The sequence below is a fragment of the Castor canadensis genome, chromosome 16 (genome assembly GCF_047511655.1).
Source record: "Castor canadensis chromosome 16, mCasCan1.hap1v2, whole genome shotgun sequence".
NCBI lineage: Eukaryota > Metazoa > Chordata > Mammalia > Rodentia > Castoridae > Castor > Castor canadensis.
Window position 1 is genome coordinate 42,647,411 of NC_133401.1, and position 24,318 is coordinate 42,671,728.

General features: G+C 53.3%; 1 protein-coding gene across 3 annotated transcripts; it reads right to left on the minus strand.

The window, feature by feature from the left end:
• Window positions 1-12,572: 12,572 nt before the first annotated feature.
• On the minus strand, window positions 12,573-23,886 carry Pitx1 (paired like homeodomain 1). 3 transcript variants are annotated; one of them, XM_074058815.1, is made up of 4 exons: window positions 23,742-23,886; window positions 18,499-18,723; window positions 16,066-16,298; window positions 12,573-14,194 (listed from the first exon to the last, which is right to left on the minus strand). In XM_074058815.1, exons 2-4 carry the CDS (start codon window positions 18,665-18,667, stop codon window positions 13,652-13,654), a joined length of 945 nt encoding a protein of 314 aa, XP_073914916.1. In that variant the 5' UTR covers window positions 18,668-18,723; window positions 23,742-23,886; the 3' UTR covers window positions 12,573-13,651. The 3 variants fall into 3 exon arrangements, with proteins under 3 accessions (XP_073914916.1, XP_020028487.1, XP_073914915.1); XM_020172898.2 differs by lacking the exon at window positions 23,742-23,886 and adding an exon at window positions 19,343-19,476; XM_074058814.1 differs by lacking the exon at window positions 23,742-23,886 and having other exon boundaries at window positions 18,499-19,042.
• Between the last annotated feature and the right edge of the window lie 432 nt (window positions 23,887-24,318).

Consider the following 24,318-nt stretch of genomic DNA (forward strand, 5'->3'; position numbering starts at 1 on the left):
GTCTGGATTTTATTTAGATTATATAAAAGATCCTCTAGGGGCAGAGGATGCAGCGAGACCCTGGGTTCCAGACCTAACACTGCAAAAAGAAAAAGAAGTCCCCTGTATGATAGAGACTGCTCAGTTTAAACTGGGAAATGTCAAGAGGGCTTTCTTTACAAACCATGGACTGAACCCCAGTGGGGACCAGAGGCCTTTAGGTGAAGTATTCCAGAGGGTGGTGGCACCAAAGTGTGGCTGGCTTTTTGCAAAATGAAACTGATGTCTCAAAAGGAGAGGCTACTGGGCCAGAGGAGGAGCCCAAGCAGTGTTCAGGCACCCTCCAAAGAAACAGCCCGTTCTCTTTATTGGTTGTGGAAATAGCGCCTTCTGTTTTGCCAGCACTCCCGTTTCCAGCTACCTGTACAATTTCAACTAGTAACAACACTTAGTCAGGTATTTTCATTATTCTCATTAAACAGGTGGCAAAACTAAGGTTCAAAGAGGTGATGTAATCTATCCAAGGTTGAACAACAAAGGTGGAAGAACCAGGATTCCCAACCAAGTGCAGCTGGCTCTTTAATTGCTCTGCTATAATGCCGTGCAACCATCTCCTGCGGAATCCTTATTCCTGGTTTATAGGTGGGCAAGCTGGTACTCAGAGAGGCTCACGTGCCAAGATCAGCACCAAAGGGCACAGTCAGTATTTGAATGCAGGCCACACACATACCCTTCTACTCTGCTGGCTCCTAGCAGCCCTTTTTCTTTCTTATTAAAACTATTGCTTGAACTTTAAAAATCAAGCCATGATTCCCTCCTGAGCAGGGCCTGTCTGTGGGAGGGGAGGGGGCTCAGCCAGGTCGTGGCTGACCAGTTCCTCCACACCTTCTCCATGCCTGCGTGGGGAAGCTCTGAAGTCTCTCAGGCCCTGGGAGCCTGAAAGATGGAGAGGACGGCAGGAAGCAATCAGTGTGTGCAGAAACGGTGGTGACTGGGCGCCTAATCAGGAAATTACAGCCTGGGCAGAGAGAGAGGGTTTGGCGTAGACGTTGCCTTTCCCTGGGCTTCAGTACGGCGGGCCCACAAGGAGGCTTGGCTGCAGATACGAGGGCAGGGCAGGCTGAGCCAGCTTGAGAGTGCCAGGCAGGCCAGGCAGGACCACCAGCCTCTTTTAGGGTGGCTGATAGCTCATGGGGAGCACCTGGAACCTTGGGAGGCTCTTGGCTGGAGGAGGTGACTTTTTACTGGTCTTTTGAATGAACAAGCAGAAAAGGAGGAAGAGAATTGTCAGGTGGAAAAAGCCAGCTGCAGAACTAGATGACACTATCTGTGCGTAAAAAGGAGAAAAAGGGAGAAACAAATAAAACCACATATACAAGGAGGATTTTTCCCCCTTCAAGGTGACAGAGATGATAGACAAACCTAGTGCTGGCCTCTGGGGAATGAGCACCCTCATCCACATTTGGCAATGTAGGTGGGTGTGGCCTTAGCCTAAGGAGATGTGGATTAGATTTTATATATGTGTTTCCAGGGTCTGGCAGTTCTTGAAATTATCCTAAGGGGCCCAATAACAAATAAACACACAGAGGCACCTGGATAAGGATGCTGACTGTGGCTGGTTTAAGATAAGAGAAAATAAAGAATTATCGACATGTACAGTGGTAAGAAAATGGGTTGAATTATAATGAATCCATACCTGTAGCCACTGGAGGTAATGGTTCCTTGATAAGAAGAGATGGTCTTGTATTTTATTGGGTTAAAAAAATGACTTCTAGAACATGTGACATGACATCCTTCATGTAATAGCATATATGACCTACCTGTTCATGGAGAGGCTGTGCTGAAGGCTGACTGGGTGATCTTGACTTTTGTCCTCACATTGTTCTGAACTTTTTGAGTTTTTAAGAATGAATCTGTATTTTATACATATCCTATAGTTCAGGAAGAACTACAGTTTTCACCTTGAAAATGTCGTTGAACAATGTGTGTGTACACACAGCTGCCAGTGTGTTGTGTTGTGTACCTGTGGTGGGTGAATGGGTGTTCCAGGCAGAAGGAATCACTGCACAAAGGAAAGAGGGCAGGAGCTGGCACAGGGTTTCAGGAGGGCTGAGAAATTGGTGAGGCTGCAGCTTGCAGTGTGGGGGACCTTGTTGGGGGATGCAGATTGCAGCAGGATCCAAGGACCCTGAGTGGTCAGCTGGGCAGGCTGTATTTTAGGGGATAGGGAGGACTATAAACCGGGCTGTGACCTGGCCAGGTTTCATTCCTTGGCTAACATCCCCCACCCACCTGGCATTTACGGCTTCCCTATTCTGTCCCCTCTCTTTTCCAAGACTTCCTTTTGCTGGTCTCAGGCTTACCTCTACTCCTGCACACCCCTCCCCCTCCTGCCTGCCCTTCAAATGCTCAGTACCAGGCCCCCTCCAACAATAAGCCTTCTTACTGCTGCAGGTGTGGCTCAAGTGGTAGAGCGCCTGCTTAGCAAGCTCAAGGCCCTGAGTTCAAACCCCAGTACTGCAAAAAAAAAAAAAAAAAGAAAAAAATTCCTACATTGCTCCCATTAGCTTTGATTTCTCCTTCCTCAATTCTCATCCTTGATCTTCCCTGCTTTGCCTTAATTCCTCTACCCATTGACATTTCTTTTCCCGTCATCAGCTGGGGATGGCTGTGGATGGAGAGGTCAGACTCTGACAGCTGGATGCCAGTGATGAGCTGGCCCCAGATATGCTAGCTTTTGCATCCTGATGGAGGGTGGAGAATGCTGTAGGAAGCAGATCCAGTGCTTATTTTGAGACTAGTGTGTCACAGGCACAGTGCCAGACATCCCTGTTCACATTTATCCCCATATTACAGATGTGGAAACTGAGGCTCAGACAGGTTATGTGATAGTGACTAAGCAAGCGGTGGTGCTGTGAGTTGAACCCAGGCTCTGCCTGGCTCCAAGGCTTGCACTCTTAACTTCTGTAATCTTCCTGTCTCTGGTCCTCAAACCTAGGAGGCTGGTTGGGTGAGCCAAGGTGGGCCTTCCTTGCCCTGCTGCCAGGGCCCAGGGGAAAGGTAGGAGTTTGAAGGAAGCCCCAGACTCAGCCAACTTCAGAAAGAAGGGTGAGTCCATCTCACCCAAGTGGGAGCTCCTGACTGCACGGAAAGGCTGGGGCCAAGCAGGTTCTTGTTTTGGCCTTAGAAGCGCCACGCCCCCTCCCCTCCAGGAAACAGAAAGATGCTTCCCTGGGGCAAGAGGTACTGTGGGGGGATCTGGAGGGGAGAGGGGTGAGATACACTGACCAAGAAAGAACGTCCTTATATAGAGATTCTCCAGAAATAAGAGGTCAGGAAGATGCTAAAGAATTTTGAACATCCTTGAAAGTCACTTACACTGGCCATACCCAGGGTCTCTTCAAACCTTGACAGCAACCCCCTAGAGACGGGAAACTAGGACTCTGTGAGAGATCAGCTCTGGGGGCAGAGCCCATGCCAAGGACTGGAATCTGGATCTCTTGATTCCCAGAGGGGAGCTCCTTTGGTCTAGCCCCTCACCAGCCCTGGATCAGTGGGTACCCCTGGCATGAGGGCTGGGAGGAGTGTGTGGGCCTGTGGGGCTGGGCAGTCTGCATCAGCCTATCTGGGCTCCTGAACCGCGGGAGAGTGGGGAAGCTTTGGTAGCAGTGACACCTTACCAAAGTAGATGGGTGTTCGTGGTGGATTGCATGTGGTCGTGCTCACACCAGCCTCAGAGACCTAAGGGGAATGCCATTTTGGGGAATGGAGGAGGGACCCCTGGCCACACTGTGTTGTATAAAATATCCTTTATTAAATTGGGTGTGTGTGCTTCTCTGTGAGCATGTGTGTGCATGAAAAGACTGGAGTCTGGGTGGGATGAGCGTTCATCCAGTGTGCCCTGGAAAGTTCCCAGCTAGGCCACAGGCGGGAACAGTGTGGGGGAAATCCTGCTGGGCCTGCCACAGCCTGGCAGGCAGAGAAGTGGCCAGCCGCGCTGTGGCTGTGATGTCTCGGAGAGTTTGCCAAGCACTTTCCATGAAGCCACCGGGACGCTAAACCCTTGGTTCAATTAAATGGGTTAATAAGCTTTGTCTGATTTTGATGACTAATAATAATATAATGTGATAATGACGATAATGCTGCTATTAGCTGTGATTATCACGCGTGCCGCACTGTCCCAGGCACGGAGGGGAGGTGCGGCACACATCCCCTGTGCTCGGCCCCATTTTCCACTCATAAAACCCCATTCTTCAAAGCTGTTCCAGTCCAACTCCCTGTATCCATTTTCAGGACAAATTACCAACACTTAAAAAAAATTGGTCCATTTTGCGTGAAAGCCAAGACCAAATTACTGTTACTTGCCCCTTTATGTTTGAAATGTAAAAAAAGGGTAGGAGTAGGGAACAGAGGGGGGACACAGGACGGATAGAGGAGGAGAGGTGGGAGAGGGGGATAAAGGGGAGCAGTATATGAAGGAAGAGGGAAAAAAAAGCAAGCCTTCTTGTTTCAGTAAAAATGTATTTCTGGAACCATGGTTCAGTTTACTCAGGCAGAAAAATGAGGAATGGTGTGCTTATTAAACAGGCTAAGTAAGCATGACTGTTTTTAGTAGTGTAGTAAAACCTTGGTAATTTGGACTTCTTTAATAAAGATTCCATGATCATGGGGGCTGGGAGGCACGCCGTGTGTGTGTGTGTGTGTGTGTGTGTGTGTGTGTGTGTGTGTGAAGGCAGGTAGGAGTAGATAAGTTGCTGGGTCTGGGGGTGGTGGGGGCGCTCTGAGGGACAAAGAGGAGATGGATGAACTCCTCAAGAGAGCTCTTTGCAAAGGCTGAGCTCTCTTGGATCAGCCATCAGAATAATACAAATTATTATTCTCTTTGAATTTTTTTTTTATAGGACTGGGTTTTGAACTTAGGGCCTCATGCCTGCAAAGCAGGCACTCTACCACTTGAGCCGCACCTCCAGTCCATTTGGCTCTGGTTATTTTGGAGATGGGGGAGAGTCTTGCGAACTATTTGCCCAGGCTGGCTTTGAACCAAGATCCTCCCAATCTCAGTCTCCTGAGTAGCTGGGATTACAGGTGTGAACCACCAGCGCCTGGCTTCTATGAGCATTCTTATTGGCATCTATTAATTTGACATCTGCTTAAAAAATAATGTATTTGAAAACAAAAATTTCATTTCTGTAAAAATCTATGTAGACTTACTTGACACCTGTCACAACTGTTCTCCCCCAAGTGAGGCTGAATCCCAAGGGAGTTGATGCATCTCATTAGGTGATACCAGATACCCTGGGCTGAGGACAGGGACACTGTGGGCAGAGGGCCACTCCCTAGCTTGCTGATCACAGGTTTTTGTATTTTGAAAATAAAACTGTTTTATTTCATTATTGTAAAAGTAATACATGCTTAGTACAAAAAAAAAAAAAAAACAAAACTTGAAAAGGACAAATGAAAAAAAAATCCTCATTTCTCCTCTTCCAAAGGTAGCTGGAATTAACACTTTGTACCCGATCAGAAATTTCTCTTTGCACACGTAAGAATAAAAATTCGTCAAGATGATGCTTACTGAAAAGGAACAAATTGTTCCTAAGCCAGAAGAGGAGGTTACACAGAGGAAAAAGACACTCTGGGAGAAACTGAAACTGAAGAAACAAAAATTTATGGTGTGAGCATAAATTTTGCATAAATAAATGTAAATTAAAGTAAAAGAATCAAAATGGAACAGTGCCTATAGACTGCTTTGTCACTCACCTTGGTTACTTTTCTCATGTTTACTTTTTTGACAGTGAAACTCATTTAAAAATGCAATGGCAGGGACTGAAGGTGGGCTCAAGTGGTAGAGCAGCTGCCCAGCAAATGGTAGGCCCTGAGTTCAAACGCTGGCCCTGCCAAATAATAATAATAATAATAATAATAATAATAATAATGACGATATGTATAAAATAAAATGCAGTAGAACATCTATTATTTAATTATATGTCAAATTTGCAGAGAAAAGTCACCCATCCTGGATTCTCTCTCCTGGTTCACAATCGACACAGTTAATGCTTTTCACTGCTCAGTTTCACAGAAGGATGGAGGATTGGGTGAGGGCCTTGTGGAGGTCGGCTGTTACTGGAACCCCAAGGGGCTTTCCATCTAGAGTTGGCTATTGGGAAAGGGTTGCCACCAGGCAGTAGACCAGCTCTGGTTATGGACTTGGCCCTAGAAATCCTGAGTAAGGCATCTTAACACCTCTCTGAATAAGGCAGGGGCATAAACAGATATGCTTTTAAAAACCATTGTGGTAAATATACATAACATTTACCACTTGAACCTTTTCAATGGGGACAGTTCAGTGCCATTCAGTACACTCACAGGCAGCCATCACCACCATCCACTTCTAAAAACTTTTCATCTTTCCCAACTAAAGCTCTGTACCTATGAAACAATAACTGCCTATTCCTTCTCCCTCAGCCCTTAGCTGTCACCATCCTCCTTTCCGTCTCTATGAACTTGCCTATTCTGGATACCTTATATAAGTGGAATCACAATTTTTATCCTTTCGTGCCTGGATAATTTTACTTACCATGTGTCAGAATTTTGTTCCTTTTTAAGGCTGAATGATATTCCACGGTATGTGTGCACACATTTTGTTTATCCACTAACCTGTTGGGCATTTGGGTTGCTTCTACCTTTTGGCTACTGTGATAAACATGTTTTAGCTGCCACTGCAAGCATGGAAGTATGAACACCTCTGTTCTTTTTTTTACTGGTGTACCTGGGGTTTGAACTCAGGACCTCATGCTTGTTAGGCAGGTGCAGTACCACTTGAGCTACTGCACCAGCCCATGAATATCTCCTTGAATCCCTGCTTTCATCTGAATATAGACTCAGAAGTGGACCTGTTGTATCATGTGCTAATTCTACATTTAATCTTTTGGGGAATCATCACACTGTTACTGTTTTGTGTTACCCCAGCAATGCACATGGATTCCAGCGTCCCTACGTTCTTATCAACCCTTGCTACATTCTGGGTTTTTGATTCTGGTCGTCCTCATGGGTATGAAGTGATATGTCAGGATGGTTTGGATTTGTACTTCTCTGATGGTAGTAATGGTCAGCATCTTTTTGTGTGTGCTTATCAGACTTTTGCAATATCTTCTTTTGAAGAAATAGTTATTCAAGTCCTTTGCCTATTTTTTTAATAATTTTTTTTGGTGATGCTGGAGTTTGAACTCAAGACTTCGAGCTTGCTAGGCAGGCGCTCTACCCCTTCCATCACACCTCTAGTCCTCGTTGCCTATTGTTAATGGGTTGTTTTTTATTGTTCAAACACAAGTGAAAGCAGTCCTTGCCTGTGCCGGGGGAGGGGTGGGGGAGTGAGTGAGTGAGTGGAGAAAGAAAGAGAGATAGGAGGGAAAGCATGGGGGAAGGGAAGGCAGCCCTTTAATTTTTTTTATTCGCAGATATTCATTTATTGAACACTTACCTTGTGCAGACACTTCTCCAGTGTTGCCGTCTGCTCAGTGACTGAGGTCCCAGTGCTGGCTGGCTCTCTAACTGCTGTGGCCCTGCCCAGTTGCGGGTGACAGCCTCTAGGAGGCAGTGTTGGGAGGAAAGCCCACGGGCTCTGTCCTCCTTGGGCTAGGATTGGCATCCTAAAGCCGCATACGTGCCTCTGGACAGGTTATGTGACCTCTCTGAGACTCACTGTCCTCATAGGGAAATAAACCATGTAAAGTGCACAGGAGAGGACAGGGCCACGGGTCCCAGCCACCCAGAGCAGCTTTTGACCTCCATGAATTCTGCCTGCCTTCTGCCTCCACCTTGCTCCAAATGCAGTTTCCTGCACCTTGACCTGCTCTTCTGCAGCCTCTCCAACTGACTGACTGCAGAGGCCCCTTCAGACACTTGACACTTGACACCTGATCTGGGCAGCACCAGCCAGTCAGGAGGCCTAGGGACCTGCGGCATTTCAGAAGTGTGGAGAATGGGGCTCCCACAGTGAGCCCCACAGTGAGGAGAATGATGCAGGACCAGCAGGCATTGAGAGGAACACTGGGGTAGGGGGCACTTCCTGGGAGGCAGAGACTGCAAACACCATCTAGGAAAGGAGAGAAAGCTGCAGTGTGGACTGAGGGGGAGTTTGGGTGTCAGGGCAGATATTCCAGGGATCCTGTTCTCCAGGACTTCCTCTGCCCTCTGCTGCCCATGCTCTCTGCTGCTCTGACATACACCCGAGCGCAAGAGGGCAAATCAGGAGGACCAGAACCTTTTCTTCTGGAGCACAGCTGAGCCTAGCCTCTTGAAGTAGTCAATTTTTTTCTTTTGAGTAATAGGGTAAATTTGATCAAAGTACATTATATGCAAGTATGTAAATATCACAGTGAAAACCCTTTGTACAATTAATTTATGCTAACAAAGAGTTTTTAAGATGGTCTCACTCTGTAGCCCAGGCTGGCCTGGAACTCATGATCCTCCTGCCTCAGCCTCCTTAGTGCTGGGATTACAGCCGTGCACAACCATGTCCAGATCGTGAGTTAAAATTTTTTTTATTGCCTTTCCCAGCCGAGTACATATGTGATTCCCATCAGGGTAGTGTGCAGCACAGTGGGTAAGGAGCACAGGCCTTGATCAGAGGACCCAATCTCAAGTACTGATTCTACCCCTCATTAACTGGGCCGTCCTCAGTTAGTGATGAGGATGAGGGTGACAAGTCCCTTCCTCGTGAGGATGCGGTAATGCTTACATGGGGCCGGTTGTTAGCAATGGAAAACGTGATATACAAGCAGAAAGAAGTGTCCAGACATCTTCACCCCAGGGTGCCGGGAGCCCCTAGAGAAGAATCTGGGGGTGTGTGCGCCCCCTCTGCTCCCTTGCCTCACCTACGTCCAAGTACTCACCAGAGGATGATGCTCTCCCTGGAGGCCCAGTAGATGGCAGGAATTGGGCCTAGTTCCTCTGTATCTCCCAGGGCCTGGCCCAGGATGGGGGGAAGACTGGACCCTGGGAAATAGGTGGGTCCAGATCTAGGACAGTGCCTGGAGTGGGGTAGGAGGTGGGGTGTGGTCTGCCAGACTGTCAATCACGACTCTCAGGACGCCTAGTTGAGGCTGGTGAGAGGAAAAGAAGCCCCAAATGACAGTTTTAGAAATAACCCTGCTGAGAAACTTCGACAGAGAAGCCCTTTTAATGCAGAAAGGGGGGACTAGGGCCTTTCACTGTAGAACATTCAATTTTAACAATAATAACTGATGTTATCTATAATAATCACTTATTGAGTGCTTTGCATATGCCAGCACCACCTAAAGTCTTAGAGCATTATCTTTAAACAGCATGTGTGTGTGTGTGTGAGAAGTATTGTTATTTCCTTTTATGGAAGAGGCAAAGAGAGGTTCGAGATGTTAAGTAAGTCTCTTGCCCAAGGCAACTCAGATATGGAGCCAGAACTCAAGCTCTTGCTCTCAAAGACAACAGCAAATGTTCCAGGATGCCAAGGCTCAGTAACTGGCCCAGAAAATGTGGACGCTGAGGGGCATCAAACCACCCTAACTTAATTTTCCAGACTGGTGACTGGGGCCCCTGCTCTCTCACCTGGGGAATGGGGTGGCAGCAGGCTCAGGCATGCCCAACGCAAAGGTGACATGGAGCCACTCCCAGGGGCAGGCCCCCCTGGCAATTCCCCTTCCAAAGATCTTCCAGCTCTGTCTCCCCCGTTGCCTCCAGACAACTTTGGTAGCCAGGCTCAGAGACACTGTGGTCCAGAGGGAGGCCTGCAAGCCTGACTGAGGGAGGTGACTTGCTTCCTTTTCTCAATGACCAGACACTCCAGGGGTTGTGCACTGTGGCTAATTTCACTTTCCTTTTTTCCTTTGGCGCCTCCAGTGCCTATAAGTCAACTTCCTTCATTCCCATCCCTGATTTCTGGTTTTTCTAAACTGAAGCTATCTTTTGGGACTCAGTTTGCCAGGACCAGGGAAGAACAAATCTGCTCAACTGTTTCTTGGAGGTTAGCTCTGTGTTGCCAGCAGAAATTAGGATCTCCTGCTGGGTGCCATGGCTCAAGTTGTAATCCCAGCTATTCCAGAGGCAGAGATCTATCTGGAGGATCACTACTCGAGGCCAGCCCAGGCAAAAAGTTAATGAGACTCCAATCTCAACCAATAAGCTGAGCCTTGTGTGGTAGCATACACCCATCATCCAAGCTACTTGGGAAGCATAAATAGAATCACAGTCCAGGTCAGCCTGGGCAAACATGCAAGACCCGATTTGAAAAATAACTAAAACAAAAAGGGATGGGGATGTGTGGCCCAAGTGGTAGAGCACCTGCCCAGTAAGCATGAGACCCTAAGTTCAAACTCCAAAACTGAAAAAGAAAGAAAGAAAGCAAATAGTATCTCTTCTCTGTTCAAGGTCAGAAACCACCCATGGTGGGTGACATGGGGCAGCCCAGTACAGAGGGAAGAGTGGGCACTGACTGGGTTTGAATGGCCCCAGTACTTCCTGCTGTGTGACCTCTGGTAAGTGACCTGATGTCTCTAAGCTTAGATTTTATCAGAGAAAGGGGATAATGAAAACCCCTCCTTCCAGGATTTTGTGGTAGGCAAACAGGCTCATCAATGAGGTGTGTATATTTAGCACAGAGCCCTGGGCCCTGTGCAAGTTCAGTAAATGTGAGCGCTTGTACTGAAGACAAGGACGGAGCCACTTCTCCACAGCCTTGCCTGACCACGGTGTTGAAGGCTGGATTCCCTTTTTTTTTTTTTCTTGCTCACAGCTCTGTTGCTTCTTCAGTCTGGTTTATAGTTATAGTACACACGTGCTTGTTTACTTGTCCAGGAGAGCAGGAACCTTGTCATTTCCACTGCCCTAACCCCACCAAGTGCAAGAGCACAGTCACCCTTGAATGAATGAATGAATGAATGACAGTCCTCTCCTCACTGTCCCTCAGGCAGAGGCAGCCATTTTTCAGAGGACATGGCTTTCAGATCCTTATCTTCCCCAGCCTCCTCCAAACTCTAGCAGCTGGGAGAGGCTGCTGTGCTGTTTGCCCAGCAACAGAGTAGCTGTGAGAACAGCTGGCTGGGGAGGAGATGGGCATAACATTCACCTGGATGACCATAGCCTATGATGGATGGAGGGAGACTACTTTTTGCCCTCCACCATCTGCAGCTGTCTGGCCAGTGACCCCAAAGCCGCACTGCATCTCCATCAGAGCCCTGCATGGCCTCCTCTCACCTGTGGCTGGGGCTGTCTTTCTCCAGAGTTTATCTCTCTGCTTCCCACTTTATTCCAACCCTACCTCCTTCTGGGTCTCCCCTGCCTTCTGCCCTCAACTGAGACCAGGGCCCCCAGGCCTTGGCAGATGTGTGGGGCTGGGGGAGGCACTCCAAGTCCAGATGTGATTATGTTTATGTTTCCAGAGAGTGAGGGTCGGGAGCTCTGGACTGAAGCTGTTTGGGGGAGGGGTGTTCAGGCTGCAGCCCCCTGCCCCAGCCTTCCCTCCCCCACCTTTCTCCTCAGGCCTGTGTATCTGGCCCTGCCTTGCAGAGGCCCAATCTCCAAGTCCCACAGCATCCGGCTGGGCCATACTCTGCGGAGGACTTTTTTATCCGAAGGTGAGAAGGCCTTGGCTCAATGTGACCTTTGCTCAGACTCATGAAGTCCCGGTTCCATGCATGAAACAGGGTAACACTCCTGACCTCAGGTCAGTGTTGACCTGGGTTGAGAATGTATGAACAGGGTTCTCCAGCTCTTAGCTCACGACTAAGCCTGTGGCTGCGCCCATCCTAGCTAAGGCTTGCCTGGGTCCAGCTCCAGGGCAGTGCCAATCCCCATTACAAGGTGATTCTGAAGCAGAACATCAACCCCTCCTACCTTCTCCAACCGCTGCAGCTGCAAACATTTTGTTTTGCCATTAGAAGTGACTTACTTAAGGGAAGCAGAATTTTACAGGCAGTTTACAGGCTGGTCTTGTTCAGTAGTTTCCAAAAGCCCAGGGAAGGGCAAGGCGGCCAGCAACCCCCATAAGTTGGGATGGAAGGGAAGTGAGAAGTGAGTTCTGGGTGATGGACACTTTCTCTGGCCCAGCCGCACCCAGTGAGCCCCTGGGTGGGATCTAGGCGCAATGCGATACCAGGAAGGCAAGACAGAGTGGCCAGGACTAGACTCTGGCACACCCAGCCCTCCCAGAATACCAAGCTAGGTTCCTAAGGTGGGGAGGGGAGTGATGGGTCCACAGGAGAAAAGGCAACCCCAGTACTTAAAAGGCTCTCAGGCCCCCAACCCCACCCCAACGTTCTGAGCGGGCAAGGGCTCATAACACCCTGGGTAACTGCAGAAGCGAAAAGCTTGCAGTTTGGCGCCGGGGAGTGAGGGGAGCTCGGCTAGGGCGGCGGGTGCTGTGCCGAGGAGGTGATCAGCCTGTGCTCGGGGGCAGGCGCCAGGAGAGAGCTCAGAACGCCAGGCTGAGGTCAGGAATGGGGTGGGTGGACCCTAGTGGGGCTGCCTCGGTTCTTCCCCGCTATTCTCGGGACCTGCGGTAGCGCAATTCCCTTTCAGCCTACCTCCCTCTTCAGCCAAATGAAGCAGTCAGGGCTCAGCAGTGCTTAGCACGCTCGGACTATGGTTTTAATAGACGTACATGGACAAGTCGATATAGACAGATTTATAATTGTACACAGTCAGTCCGACATACACGGGGACGCTGTAAACAGGGGCGCGGGCCGGAGAGCGGGTGTGCAAAGTGGGCGCGGGGCCCTGGGGCCGCGCCCCGCGCTCTCCCGGCTCGGCTCTACTCTTGCACGGCGGCGGGCGGCGAGGAGGGGGCGGTTCGCCAGGACAGGGGGCCACCTCCTGGACTGGGATCGGGAGCGGAGCGGAGGGCTTAGGGCCTGCGGCTAAGCTTGGGATCGGGGTGGTCACAGATGAACCCTCCCCTTTCTCCTGCCAAGTCCGCATGGCCAGCTGCGACTCTGTGGCCTTAACAAACGGCTCTCTCCAGAGCGCGGGACCGGCGAGGGCTCTTGGGGTGCGCTGGGGGTCGGCACGAATCCACGGCTGGTGCCCGGTCCCGGGCAAAGCGCCGACGTCATCCCTAGCCAAACCTCTGCTCCAGCTCGGATCCGACTCGAGCTAGGGCGTGCTTGACCGGGCCCAGCTCGGAGACGGCGTCTGGGTTCGTAGCGGGCCGGGGACCCCGGTCCCGTCTAGGCTCCGCACATCCAGTTCTCAGGCGCGGCCGCTCAGGCGGGGACTCGGGCCACGACAAGGGGCGTCCTCTCCCGGCCGCCGAGCCTCAGCGCTCGCTTCCCGTGCCAGGTCCCCTCCGCGGAGTGGGCTGCGGGGACCCGTGGGAACGAACGCACCCCACCCCACGCATCCCGAGGGAAATTGCAACTCATCCTTTTTTTTTTTTCCGCGGCACTCTTCTCCGACGTCTTTTTTGCTTTCTTTTGGCTTTTTTTGTTTGTTTGTTTGTTTGTTTGTTGGGGGGGAATATTTTTTGGGGGGGGAGGGCAGAGAGGGGTCCGGAGAAGCAAACACAAAAACCAACTGGAGGTGGGGAGCGGGGAGGAGGGGGCTGCGCAGGCGCGAGGTCCGCGGGCCTGCGTGCGTGCGTGCGTCCTCCGCGCCCGCCCCCGCGCCGTGCCGGCCGCCGGGCCCGCGTGGCCCCGCAGGGCGGTCAGCTGTTGTACTGGCACGCGTTGAGGCCCGAGGCCGGGCCCTGCAGGCCGCCGTAGCCGAACGACGAGTGCTGCTTAGACTTGAGCCGCAGGCTGGCTAGGCTCGAGTTGCACGTGTCCCGGTAGACGCTGTAGGGCGAGGCGGGCGTGCCGTACGGGCAGGCGCCTGGTGACATGGCCGAGTTAAGCGAGGAGCCGGTGAGGTTGTTGATGTTGTTAAGGCCCGAGTTGGGCATGCCGGGCACGGCGCCCGGGCCCATGCTGGACGGCATGGTCATGGAGGAGATGGAGCTGGGGGCCGAGAACATGGACTGCGAGGACAGCGGGCTCATGGAGTTGAAGAAGGTGAAGCTCTTGGTGGACAGCGGCGCGGGCGCCAGGCTCTTGGCGGCCCAGTTGTTGTAGGAGTAGCCGGCGGCGTACACGTCCTCGTAGGGCGGCACCAGGCCGCTGAACTGTGGCACATAGCCGCCCTTGCACAGGTCCAGCTGCTGGTTACGCTCGCGCTTCCGCCACTTGGCTCGCCGGTTCTTGAACCAGACCTGGGGACGCGGGTGGAGAAGGGTCAGGGTTGTCGTGCGCGGGAACTCCGCTCGCCCCCACCCCCGCTGCCCTCTTCCTTCCCCGAACGTCGTTTCTTTCCTCCGATAGACCGACAGCTCCGCCCCGGCCTTTGTCCTAATGGTTCCTCTCCTGTCCCCAAGAAATACTCCCCTCCTCCATCTTTATCCTTTTCCTCAAATTAAACCTATTTCTTCCAATATGGATTCTCTTTTGGCTTTAACAAATACTCGTTTTCCTTCTTCCTTCTCTCTCAAATGGGTCCCAATCTACTTTCTAAATATGCCATCCTTTCATCTCAAACACAAAAGATACTTTTCTTTCCTGAAAATGACTCTTCGTTTTCAGTTTTTCGATCTGTTTTCACTGTTCCTAGTCTGTTTTCATGTTTATTGGCAATAGGTGATAATTTTATTTCTGCCCCAATGTTAATTTTTGTTTGCTCCATCCCACTATCTGAATCCTTTTCTTCTCCTTCAGTCTGTTTTTCCTTATCCCTTATTTTAATTCTTTTGCCAAATATTTAGTTTATCCCCTTTCCAAATATCTGACTTTCACTGTTTCTCTTAAATAGTTCTTTTTCTAAATACTTGATCCATTCGCTTTTCCCTTAAATACTTAATTTCTTTCCTGCTGCCTAAATATATGCAAGTATGTTTCTCTACAAATATTTAATTTCCTTCAGCTTATTGGTTTCACTCTAACTTCCACCTCCATTCTCTCTCAAAAAATTTGGTAAGAATGTCCCCTTTCCCAACTGTCAGATTTCCCCCCCAGGCTTGCCTATCTACCCCCACCGCCCCTAGGGCCCCATTGCCCAGAGACCCTTCCCCAGCCCAGGGATTGAGTCTCCCCAGCTCTGTACATCTCACCTTTCCCCAGACCCCAGCACTGACTCTGCCTGATTCCATCGGCTCCTCCACCCCACCATAAACCTGGGCAGAATTAGTGGGCTCAGGATTACTGAGTGCTGTGTCTTTACCATTCCTCCCACCGGGCACAGGCCAACCTGACCGGGCAGGGCTGAAGGCTGGGGTTTTGGTGGGGCTAGGTGGAACTTTGGTCTGGCTTGGGAAATGTCTTGATTAAATATGTGCCCACTCAGGCAAGACATGACTGTCTTCCTGCTCTGTCAGGAAAGGCTTGCCTTTACTGGGAACCAAGTGGTGAGCTAGGGAAGAACACAGTGTGGTCTTAGGTCTGAGACTTTACATGCCAAAACCGAATGAAGGGACACTGGCCAACCAGAGCCCCCCAACCGCACCTGACCCCAGACCTACAGCAGGAAAGGCATTAGGCAGAAGGTCCAGCCAAGTGTGGGACTGACTGGCCAGGGCCAGGGAAAGTGGAGAATATTCTAAGATTTTACAGAAGCTAAGTTTGGAATGAGATCACTGCTCCAAGGAGTTTTGAGACCCCAAACCAAGGCACTTTTCAGGCCTCTGAGGCAGCTAGGCAGGACCTGCCTTTCTCTTTCATTTTCCCAGTTCCTGAGGTTCCCAGGCACAGGGAGTCCTCTGCCCAGTCCTTGTTCCTGGGTATCCAGGAACCTCCAGGACTCAGAGTCCTGTTTGGTCTGGGACAGGGTCTTTGGGCGGGAGCTGCAGTAGCCCCCCCAGAGTCAGGTAAGAAGGGTTGGGAAGTGGCAGCAGCAAGGAGCACCAGAGGCCTAGGGGCCTAGCATTCGCTGGATGGCCGGGGCCTACCTTGGGGACTTGGTGAAGGAAGGGAGCAGTTCTGAGTGGGGGAGAGTGAAGTGTGGGTGCAGGTCTAAGCTTCCGAGGGCTGAGGCAGAGGCGGCCAGCCGGCGGCCCTCTGCGCAGGTCCCCTTTGACGCGCGCCCCGCGCTCACCCGCACGCGCGGCTCAGTGAGGTTGGTCCACACTGCGATCTCTTCCCTCATGCTCATGTCGGGGTAGCGGTTCCTCTGGAACGTGGCCTCCAGCTCTTGCAACTGCTGGCTTGTGAAGTGCGTGCGTTGCCGGCGCTGCTTCTTTTTCTTGGCTGGGTCCTCTGCGCCTCCGCAGCCCGCGCCGCCCGCTCCACTGTCCTCGGGCCCCTTGGGCTCTCCGCCGCGTTCCTTGTCTGCAGCAGGCAGGAACGGACGCGAGTCACCTCGGGTTTAGGCTCTGTCACACGGGGTCCCGGCTCCACCGAAGCGCCCGTCGTCAGCGCTGGCGGCCTTCCCTCCCGCCAGGGACCCTGTATTTTCCCCGTTGGAAAGAGCCCGCCGGGTGCTGGTCGTCAGCAGGCACCTCTGGTCTGGCGTGCCTGGGGAAGAGCCTAGGAGCCCGAGACGTGGGACTGGGTTCCTGGGTAGGTAGGGCCTGCTACCGCAGCTCGCTCTGGCTCGGCCCTGCTGCCGCCGCTGCCACCAGCAAACGTGTGCTGGTTTTGCGGGCTCTGGGGGCTTTAAGTTTTGGGAGGGGGTGTCTGTGCTTTCCTGAACTAGGAGCAGATCTTTCCAGAGTGAAGCTAGCTAGTCTGTGGGGTAAGAGCCAGATGGCGGTCTGAAACTCCTCTACCTTTTTCTCTCCAGGGCTGTGCCCCACGTCGCCGGGTTCTCGGCCTTACTTACAGGCCTCCGGTTCCAAGGCCTAGAAACTCTCCTCAGCTGCAACTTAGACTCTAAGCGAACCTCGGGCCTTTCTTTTTAAAGTTATACAGAGCACATCGAGTCATAGAATCATTGAAACATAAAGAAAAAAATTAAAAACAAAACACAGAAGCCCAAAACAGTCAACAGCTCTCTGCCTAAAGACAGAAAAGGTCACAAATCCTCAGAAAACAGGCAGGTAGAAACACAGAGCGAATGTAAATCGAGAATCCAGAAACCTCCGTGCAAACACACCCCTAAGTACATACAAAGCCATACGCGTGTAAACTCCTGGCAGACATTTATTTCTCCCGGACCTTTTTTTTTTTTAATACACGTATCGCCGTAGAAAAAAATCTGAACCCCTTCCCAATAGAAGAAATAGTTTTTAAATCCCAGAGAAACACATTATAGTTAGATAATTTAAATTCCCAAAATAACACTGCTTTAAATGGATTGAGAAAAACCTCGGAGAAATGCGCCATTTTGGACTGACTTTTAAAAATTTCTCACAAAAATGTTGCATGCTAACTATTTTTAAATTTCAGAGAAATACACCTAGTGAGTTAATTCTTTCAAAATAAATATAGGCAAAATTAATTCATTCTCATAGATTTGGTTTTAAAAACCATCTATATTTCTCTGGGTTTTTAAAAAAACAACCAAACACCATGCTTAAAACTTTTGAAAACAAAAGTACAATCAAGGGTTGATTGTTTTTTAATCAAGCAAACAGAACCGCTCAGCGAAAGTGACTTAGGGATGGAAAACAGAAACAAATAGAGATTAAAAACGCGTAGAGAAACAATTGAAAGCCAAAGGGACACCCATGGCCAGGACAGCAGGGCGCCCGGAGCTCGGCGGCAACTCCTAGTTGGGACCGCGAGCGCGCAAGCCTCTCGGAGACCCGGGCGGCCGGGACTGGTAGGTTGGGGATTCGCCGCCCACCCACTGGCCCAGCTCGAAGATCGCGGGGGAAAAAACCTCGAACTCGTGGACAAAAAAGGCAGCGCTGAGGCAGACGTCCTCGAGCCAAGAGCCGGCCTGGTTGAACCGCTGGGTGGCTCCGCGCTCCGGCCGCGCACGTGGACCAAGATCCCTTGGTTGATCGGGGTTCGGAGGCGCTGCCGGACGTCGGGTCGCACCTCCTGGCCCCCTCGACCTCACTCAGCGTCTTCCTCTTCCTTGATGTTGACCTCCCTCCTCTAGTTTGTTCTGTGCGCCCGCTACTTCTCTTCCGTCTCTTCCTCTAAATCTGCGATCCCCCTCCCCCGCCTGACAAGGTGTCTGCCCCCTTCGTCTCTCTGGGCACCTTCTCTTGCGGGTCACCCCCGTTCCCTTCTCAAGCTACTTCTCTTGCGTCTGAGGGCTCCTGAGCGCCCAGTTGCGCAAACTCAACCTTTCCTCCCCGTTCTACTTGCTCCTGATCGAGAGGGTCTGTGAGCCCAACTCTGGTCGGACGCTTGTGTATCTGACCTACTTCTGGCATGTGGGGACCGCGCAGAAGTGGCTTCGCGTGTGTGTAAATTTCCGCGTTCACCGTAAGGTCGAGACAGGAGGGAAAAGAAAGCTCCTGACGCTCCTGGGGCGGAGAGGGAACCTGGCTGCGCGGCGCGGGCGCCAGGCCCTGCTCCCTGCTCCCTGCGCCCCGGTAGGCTCCGTGCGCGCCGCACCGGGAGCCGCGCTTACCTGGCAGCTCGGTGTCAGACGACTCGCTAGCTGAGTTCTCGAGCGGCTCGCGGGGGTCGGCGGCGCGGGCCAGGTGGAAAGCTGGCCCCATGTCATGCGGCGGCGGAGGCGGTGGTCGAAGCCCCTCCGGCAGCCTCTCCAGGCTCATGCCCCCCTTGAAGGCGTCCATGGAGGCCCGCGCTCCAGGGGCCGGGGCTGGACGCGCCCGGCCGCCCTGGCTGCGACCTGTGGGGACAAGAGCGCGGCGCCTAAGCGGCTGCCCCCCAGGGCTGCCCGCGCCCGCAGCGACGCCACTCCCGCTCCATGGACCGCCCGGGGCTGCGGGGCCGAGCGGGCGGCGGCGGGTTTTCCAGACCCGGCGCCTGGCTCGGCGCTCAGCACTGAGCTCCCGCCGCTCGGGCCTCAGCCGCCCGCCCGGCCCCGGCTCCGGCTCCGGCTCCCGATCCGGGGCCGGTTTCTAAGGCTCGGGACGGCGCCGGCAGAGTCTGTCTTAAAGCGACAGTGCGCACCACCAGGTTCCAGCAGTCCCTGCGCCAGGGGTGGTGGGTGGGGTGGGCCTGGGTGGGAGGGGGCTGGGAAGTGAGGGAGCCAGCTAGAGAGCGGGCGAGGGAGCGCGGGCGGAATCCAGCCCCAAGCCGCCCGCGCCGCCGCGCCCTCTCTGCCGCCCTCCCTCCCTCCCTGCCTCGCCCGCGCCCTCCCCCTCTGCAGCCACCTTCCCGCCGCCTCCCCGCCCCCCGCGGCCTCGCCTCTGCCTCCTTCCCCGGTGACACACCGAGTTCTCCCTCGGCCGCACAAAAGAAACGCATCTGGCCTGCGACTTAAGTCCCACGCGGCTCGTGCCCACCTCAGGCCCCAAATGACTTGTTTCGCCCAGAGTCAACTCCTGTCTGGGCCGCCCCGAAGTCCCCAGCTGCTGGCGAGAACAGCCCAGGATGAGTGAATGTTCACAGAGCAGGATCGCGCAGAACGGGCGCATAGGAGCCAGCGCCAGGGCGGGGGCAGAGCCTGGGGCCCGTTCCGGCAGCTCCCAGCGGTGTCCTCGCTGAGGGGCCGCAGGCCCCTCCTTCCCGGCCTCTTCTCCCGGGAACTCGGCCCAGCTGAGTGACAGCAGCCTGCGCTCTAATGGGCCCCCGGATGCTGCCTCCTAATTAGCTTGGACCTCTCCCCTAAGGCTGCTTCTCAGGCCTCCCTCTCTGCACCGCAGTCAATTTTCCGGGATTGGGATAGAAATGATGGCTTCTAATCAGACGAAACGTTACTGTTGGCTCTAGGCCGCTGGTGAATGCGGCTGGAGACCCCAAGAGCCCGGCCAGGCCCTGCTGCCTTTTCTACCTCTCCCCTTGTTTTGCACCTTCAACGGCCAGGCCCTAGCCTTGGCAGCCATGGGATTGGCCTTGGCAGCCTCTGTCCTCCTTCAGGGTACCTTTGCTCCAGCCCAGGGCCTGAGCTCTGGCTGCCCAGATGACTGCCTTCTCAGAAACCTGAATGGGCACCCCGGGAAGCCCTTGGTCTTCTAGAGTGTTTCTCACATAGTGGTAGCTAAGCTTGGACTTAAAGGGGCCCTCACTGGGCACAGGCAAAGATATTACCCTCCCAGCTCCCAAGAGTGGTCCCCTCCTTAAGTCCTCCTCCTTCAATGAAGTTTGTCGAAGGATTTTGCTCAGCAATTGTTAACTGGCCCGGAGACCTCAGCGTCTTAAGCAAACAGGCCATGGCAGGGGCAGTAGGGCGAGTCCCTGACCTGCTACTCTGGCCACTGGCAGGCCCTAGGCTGCCTCTGCCCCTTACCTGCTGATCTCCACCAGACCCAGCAACCTAGGGATGGGTGCTAGGAGGGACGGTGGCCTCAGAGGAGAAGCACTTCCTCATCTCCTCCTGGGGTCTTTGCTTGAATTGGCCTTCAGAAGAAGGACTCTGATTTGGGCCCATTTCCTGCCCTGTCCCATCAAAGGGAAGCAGCCAGGCTCTCTGTTGGGTTCCTTGGTGAGAATGTGAGGGCAAGGGCAGAAATGCAGAGTGGAACCAGGCCTGCCTCCCACTCCCTTTGCCCAAGGCCCCCAGCTCTGGGCTATGGAGAGAAGGCACAGCTCTTTGGGGCTTGGCCCACTCTAGGTACACTAGGTTGGGTATCTGTAACTGCAAAAGACAGTAAGAGGCTAAGGCAGGTGGTTGAATTAGGAGGCCCAATGAGATACACCACTTCCATGCAGATATGTTGTGTGCCCTCATGGACACACACATACGTACTACTTGGCATGAAGGCCACATGGTAGGGAACAGGAAATGTGTTCTAAGTCCACCAAAGTCAGGCCAAGGTGGGAAGAAGCCCAGTGCACCTCTGGACAGGGACACAGAAATGAGTGGTCTGCCTATGGGGACTATTTTGAACTCAACTCCAGCTATTTGGTCTGAGGGGCATGCATCCCTCACTATCGATACATTTAATGCAGTTATTAAGCACCTGCTGTGTGCCCCTTGGGCCCAAGCTTCTGGCAGTGCTCCAGGTAGGTACACCAGTTACTTTATTTGGAAATCTGCTGGATGGAAAGGCCTTCCGACCCTTTCAGGTGACCCTTTCAGTATCCCCACTGGCCCAGAGCCCCAAGCAGGGGCTGAGGCTACTGGGAACTGCCACAGAGTCTGTTGTTCAGCAGTTCTGAGTGATCAAGGGGTGAAGAAGGGACTGACAGAAAGGGGGCTGTGGCCTAATCCTTCGTTGTCTGGAGAAGGGGCCAGAACAAGCTATCTGCTCTTCCTAGTCTGACTATGTAGGGGCTTCTGGACACTCACAGACACATATCACACACACACACACACACACACACACACACACACACACACACAGGAGAGGAGGCAGCAGTTTTTCTGGAGCAGAGACTCCGTATATCCCCACCCCCTTTCCTGGGTGACCTTGGGCATGGCTTGACCTGCACTGAGCCTCGGTTCTCATGTCCACCTTGAGCCTCTGACTGCTGGTCCAGGCCCCAGCTCACTTGATGATGGGACATGGGGAAAGGAGGGAAGGGGGCTTATTGAAGCTGGGACCATGTGCCCTATCCCCATCCCTCTCCAGCCACACCGAGCCAGGACTGATTCTGATTTTCAAGAAATTTGGGGATTAGGGTCCTGGCAGAGCTGAGCAGAGGGGCCTGGGCCGTTGTGTGGGTTGAAGTAGTCACCACAGGGACCCTTTCTGAAGCTGAGCTGACTGAAAACAGATTCTGGACCCAAGAATGGTTATTAATTTAATTCAGGAATGGTGGGTGGAGGACCCTCATGGGGAGGGCATCCTTCCACCCACCCATGGGGATACCCTGCCCTAATCCACACGCCTAGAATCAAGGGATTTTAGGAAAAAGGAAGGAATGTGCCATGGCCTGCCCCCAGGGCCATCCATGACTCTCTGGGACATTCCAGTCCTAAGCCTCTTAGGCCGTGGAGAAGTTCAAACTAGAAAACCCAGTTTTGGAAGTGCAGCCGGGACCACCTACCTCCTTCTGCCTGATCTGCCCCCCTCCCCAATAAAAGCTCTTGTTTTTTTTTTTTTTTTGAATAGAAGCAATTACAGAGTAAGGGGAACACAGCGCTCAGGTAGAGGTTAGAACAATCTTGTTGGATTCTTTAGGCTTCTTAGGACCCCAGTCTGAAGCTGCCTGCTAGTTTGGGTTCCCTAGTCTGTCCTGGTGAGGAGCTGGGATGCATTCTGTCAGGACGGCCTGTAGCTAGTCAGTGGTGGTGCAATGGAACTTGGAACTCTCCGTGGCTATTAGTGCCCATGCTTCTCCAAGGCCTATAACCCACCCAACCACGCACCAAGTGATCTGGTTCCTGAGAATGGCTGAGCTGAGGGGACAAAAGGGCTGGGAAAATGTCAGTGGCTAGCCACACAACCAGGGAGTAGAAGGCCCGCTTTTGCTGTCCCACAGCCTTCTCTTCCCAGCAGCTGCTTTCAGGGGAGAAGGGCTCTTGGAGTTCAGAGGTTAACAAATGCTGGCCTCAGCATCCCAGAGTCTAAACAGCCTGGTCCCCTGCTCCAGTCTCCCTCTTTTCCTTCCCTGGCAGAGATGGGGAGGCCCAATGCAGCTCCTGGAAAGGGCAGGGGCAAAGCAAGTCCTCCTGGAGATGTGTCTTTATGCTGGTGGCTTTTGCCCTTACCCTACACCTGGCAGTTACCCTAGACCTTCTTCCTCCTCCAAGTGGACAGCAACCTCGGTTTTCCTCCCTCTGGCCCTGGTCCCTGGGATACCAAGAGAATACCCAAACTTTAGTTCTCAGAAAAGTGGGCTTAAATATTTTTCAGATTCTGAAAAGTCCTAAGTTGGAAAATCTTGGGACTTGGGTTCCAGCTCGAGGTCCCCAATACAGTAATCCCGGTCAGGGGCCCTGGTTTTGCTACAGCTGAATCTTCCCCAAGTTAAGAGGCTGGTCAATTTCAGAATTCCGAGACCCGGTTCTAGAGAAGCGGCTGTGCCCGTAAAGATCCTGCGTCAACAACCAAACCTGGGAGACAGCCACGGGAACGGTCTTTATTGGACTTTGCAAAGAGAATTTGGGTTTTTTTCTCAGGGGAAGGAAAAGCCCGAGCTGTGCCAGCGAGAGCAGGCCACCGTCGGCTGGGGGGACCTCCGAGGGCATGGGGCGGGACATCAGGGTTGGGGCGAAGACAGGCCGGGGCTCTTGCTGGTGTCTGCCACTTTTCAGCGGCATTGCTGACCCAACGAAAGAACAAACGAATGAAGCGGTTTCGTTTAGGAAAAATACCCTCTTGACGCGAAGCTACGGACCGAAGTCCCGGGCTGTTCAGAGGGGCCAGTATTTCCACTCTTGGTGGGGCCCCCATCCCTGAGTGCCGTAGGGAGTGGCGGACGGCCCCCTCGCCTGCCCGTTTCTCCTAGAGGCGCCCAGCGTCCCGGCCGCAACAAGAGGCTGCGAAGGGCTTCCAGGGCTGCGCCTTTGTGGGGCCTGAGCCCGTGTCCCTGAGGCTGTTGCCCTTTTGGGGTGCCTGGAGCCGAGGAGCAGGGCGGGCCCACAGGTTACTTGAGGTAGCAGCCAGTAACTGCATGCTCTGGGTACGGGAACAGGCTCATCGCGCTGCCTCGATGGCGCCTTTGCGCGTGCTGCGCTCTATCCGGCGCCGCTGGCTGGACCCAGTGCCACCGCGGGGAACAGCGCAAAGCTTGGCCACCACCTCCCTGCGTCCCTTTACCGCGGAGAACCCGCGCCCCCAGCCCAGAATTTCTTACCCCACCCGGGAAGCACTGCGTCTGTGACTCGGCGGCTCCGGGCTCGCCCGCCGCGGACTCTGGCTCAGATTTCGGTTCCGACTGAGCCCCTGATCCACCTCTGGCTGTGGCTCTGCGTACTGTTTGGGTTCCCGCTGGTTCGTTACATCCCAGTACGCAAGGTTGGGGCTGCCTCGGCTCGACCCGCTCCTCCTGCCGCCGCCGCCCGTCGCCCGCGGGGAAGGCGGGGACACCGGCCGGGGAGGCGGGAAGGGGGGGGAGGGGAAGCGAGGCACTCGCCTGGACCGACGAGGAGGGGGCGGCACGGAGTCCCACGGGCTTGGGGTCTCAGCCTCCCTCTGGGTGCAGGCTGAGGTCCGCACAACTGGCGGCCGCGACCCAAGACCCGGGAGGGCCTGGGACTGCTGGCGCGGGGAGGGGCCCAGCCGCAGGCAAACGAAGCCGCTGCGGGGTCAACCTGGCCCAGCACGCTTTTTCTCCCGGGCCTCAGTTTCCCACCTGGCACATGAGGGACCGGGCCTGACTTCCGTTTAGTGGGGGATCTGGCTGCAGTCTCCCCGGGTCCTGCCAGGTGAAG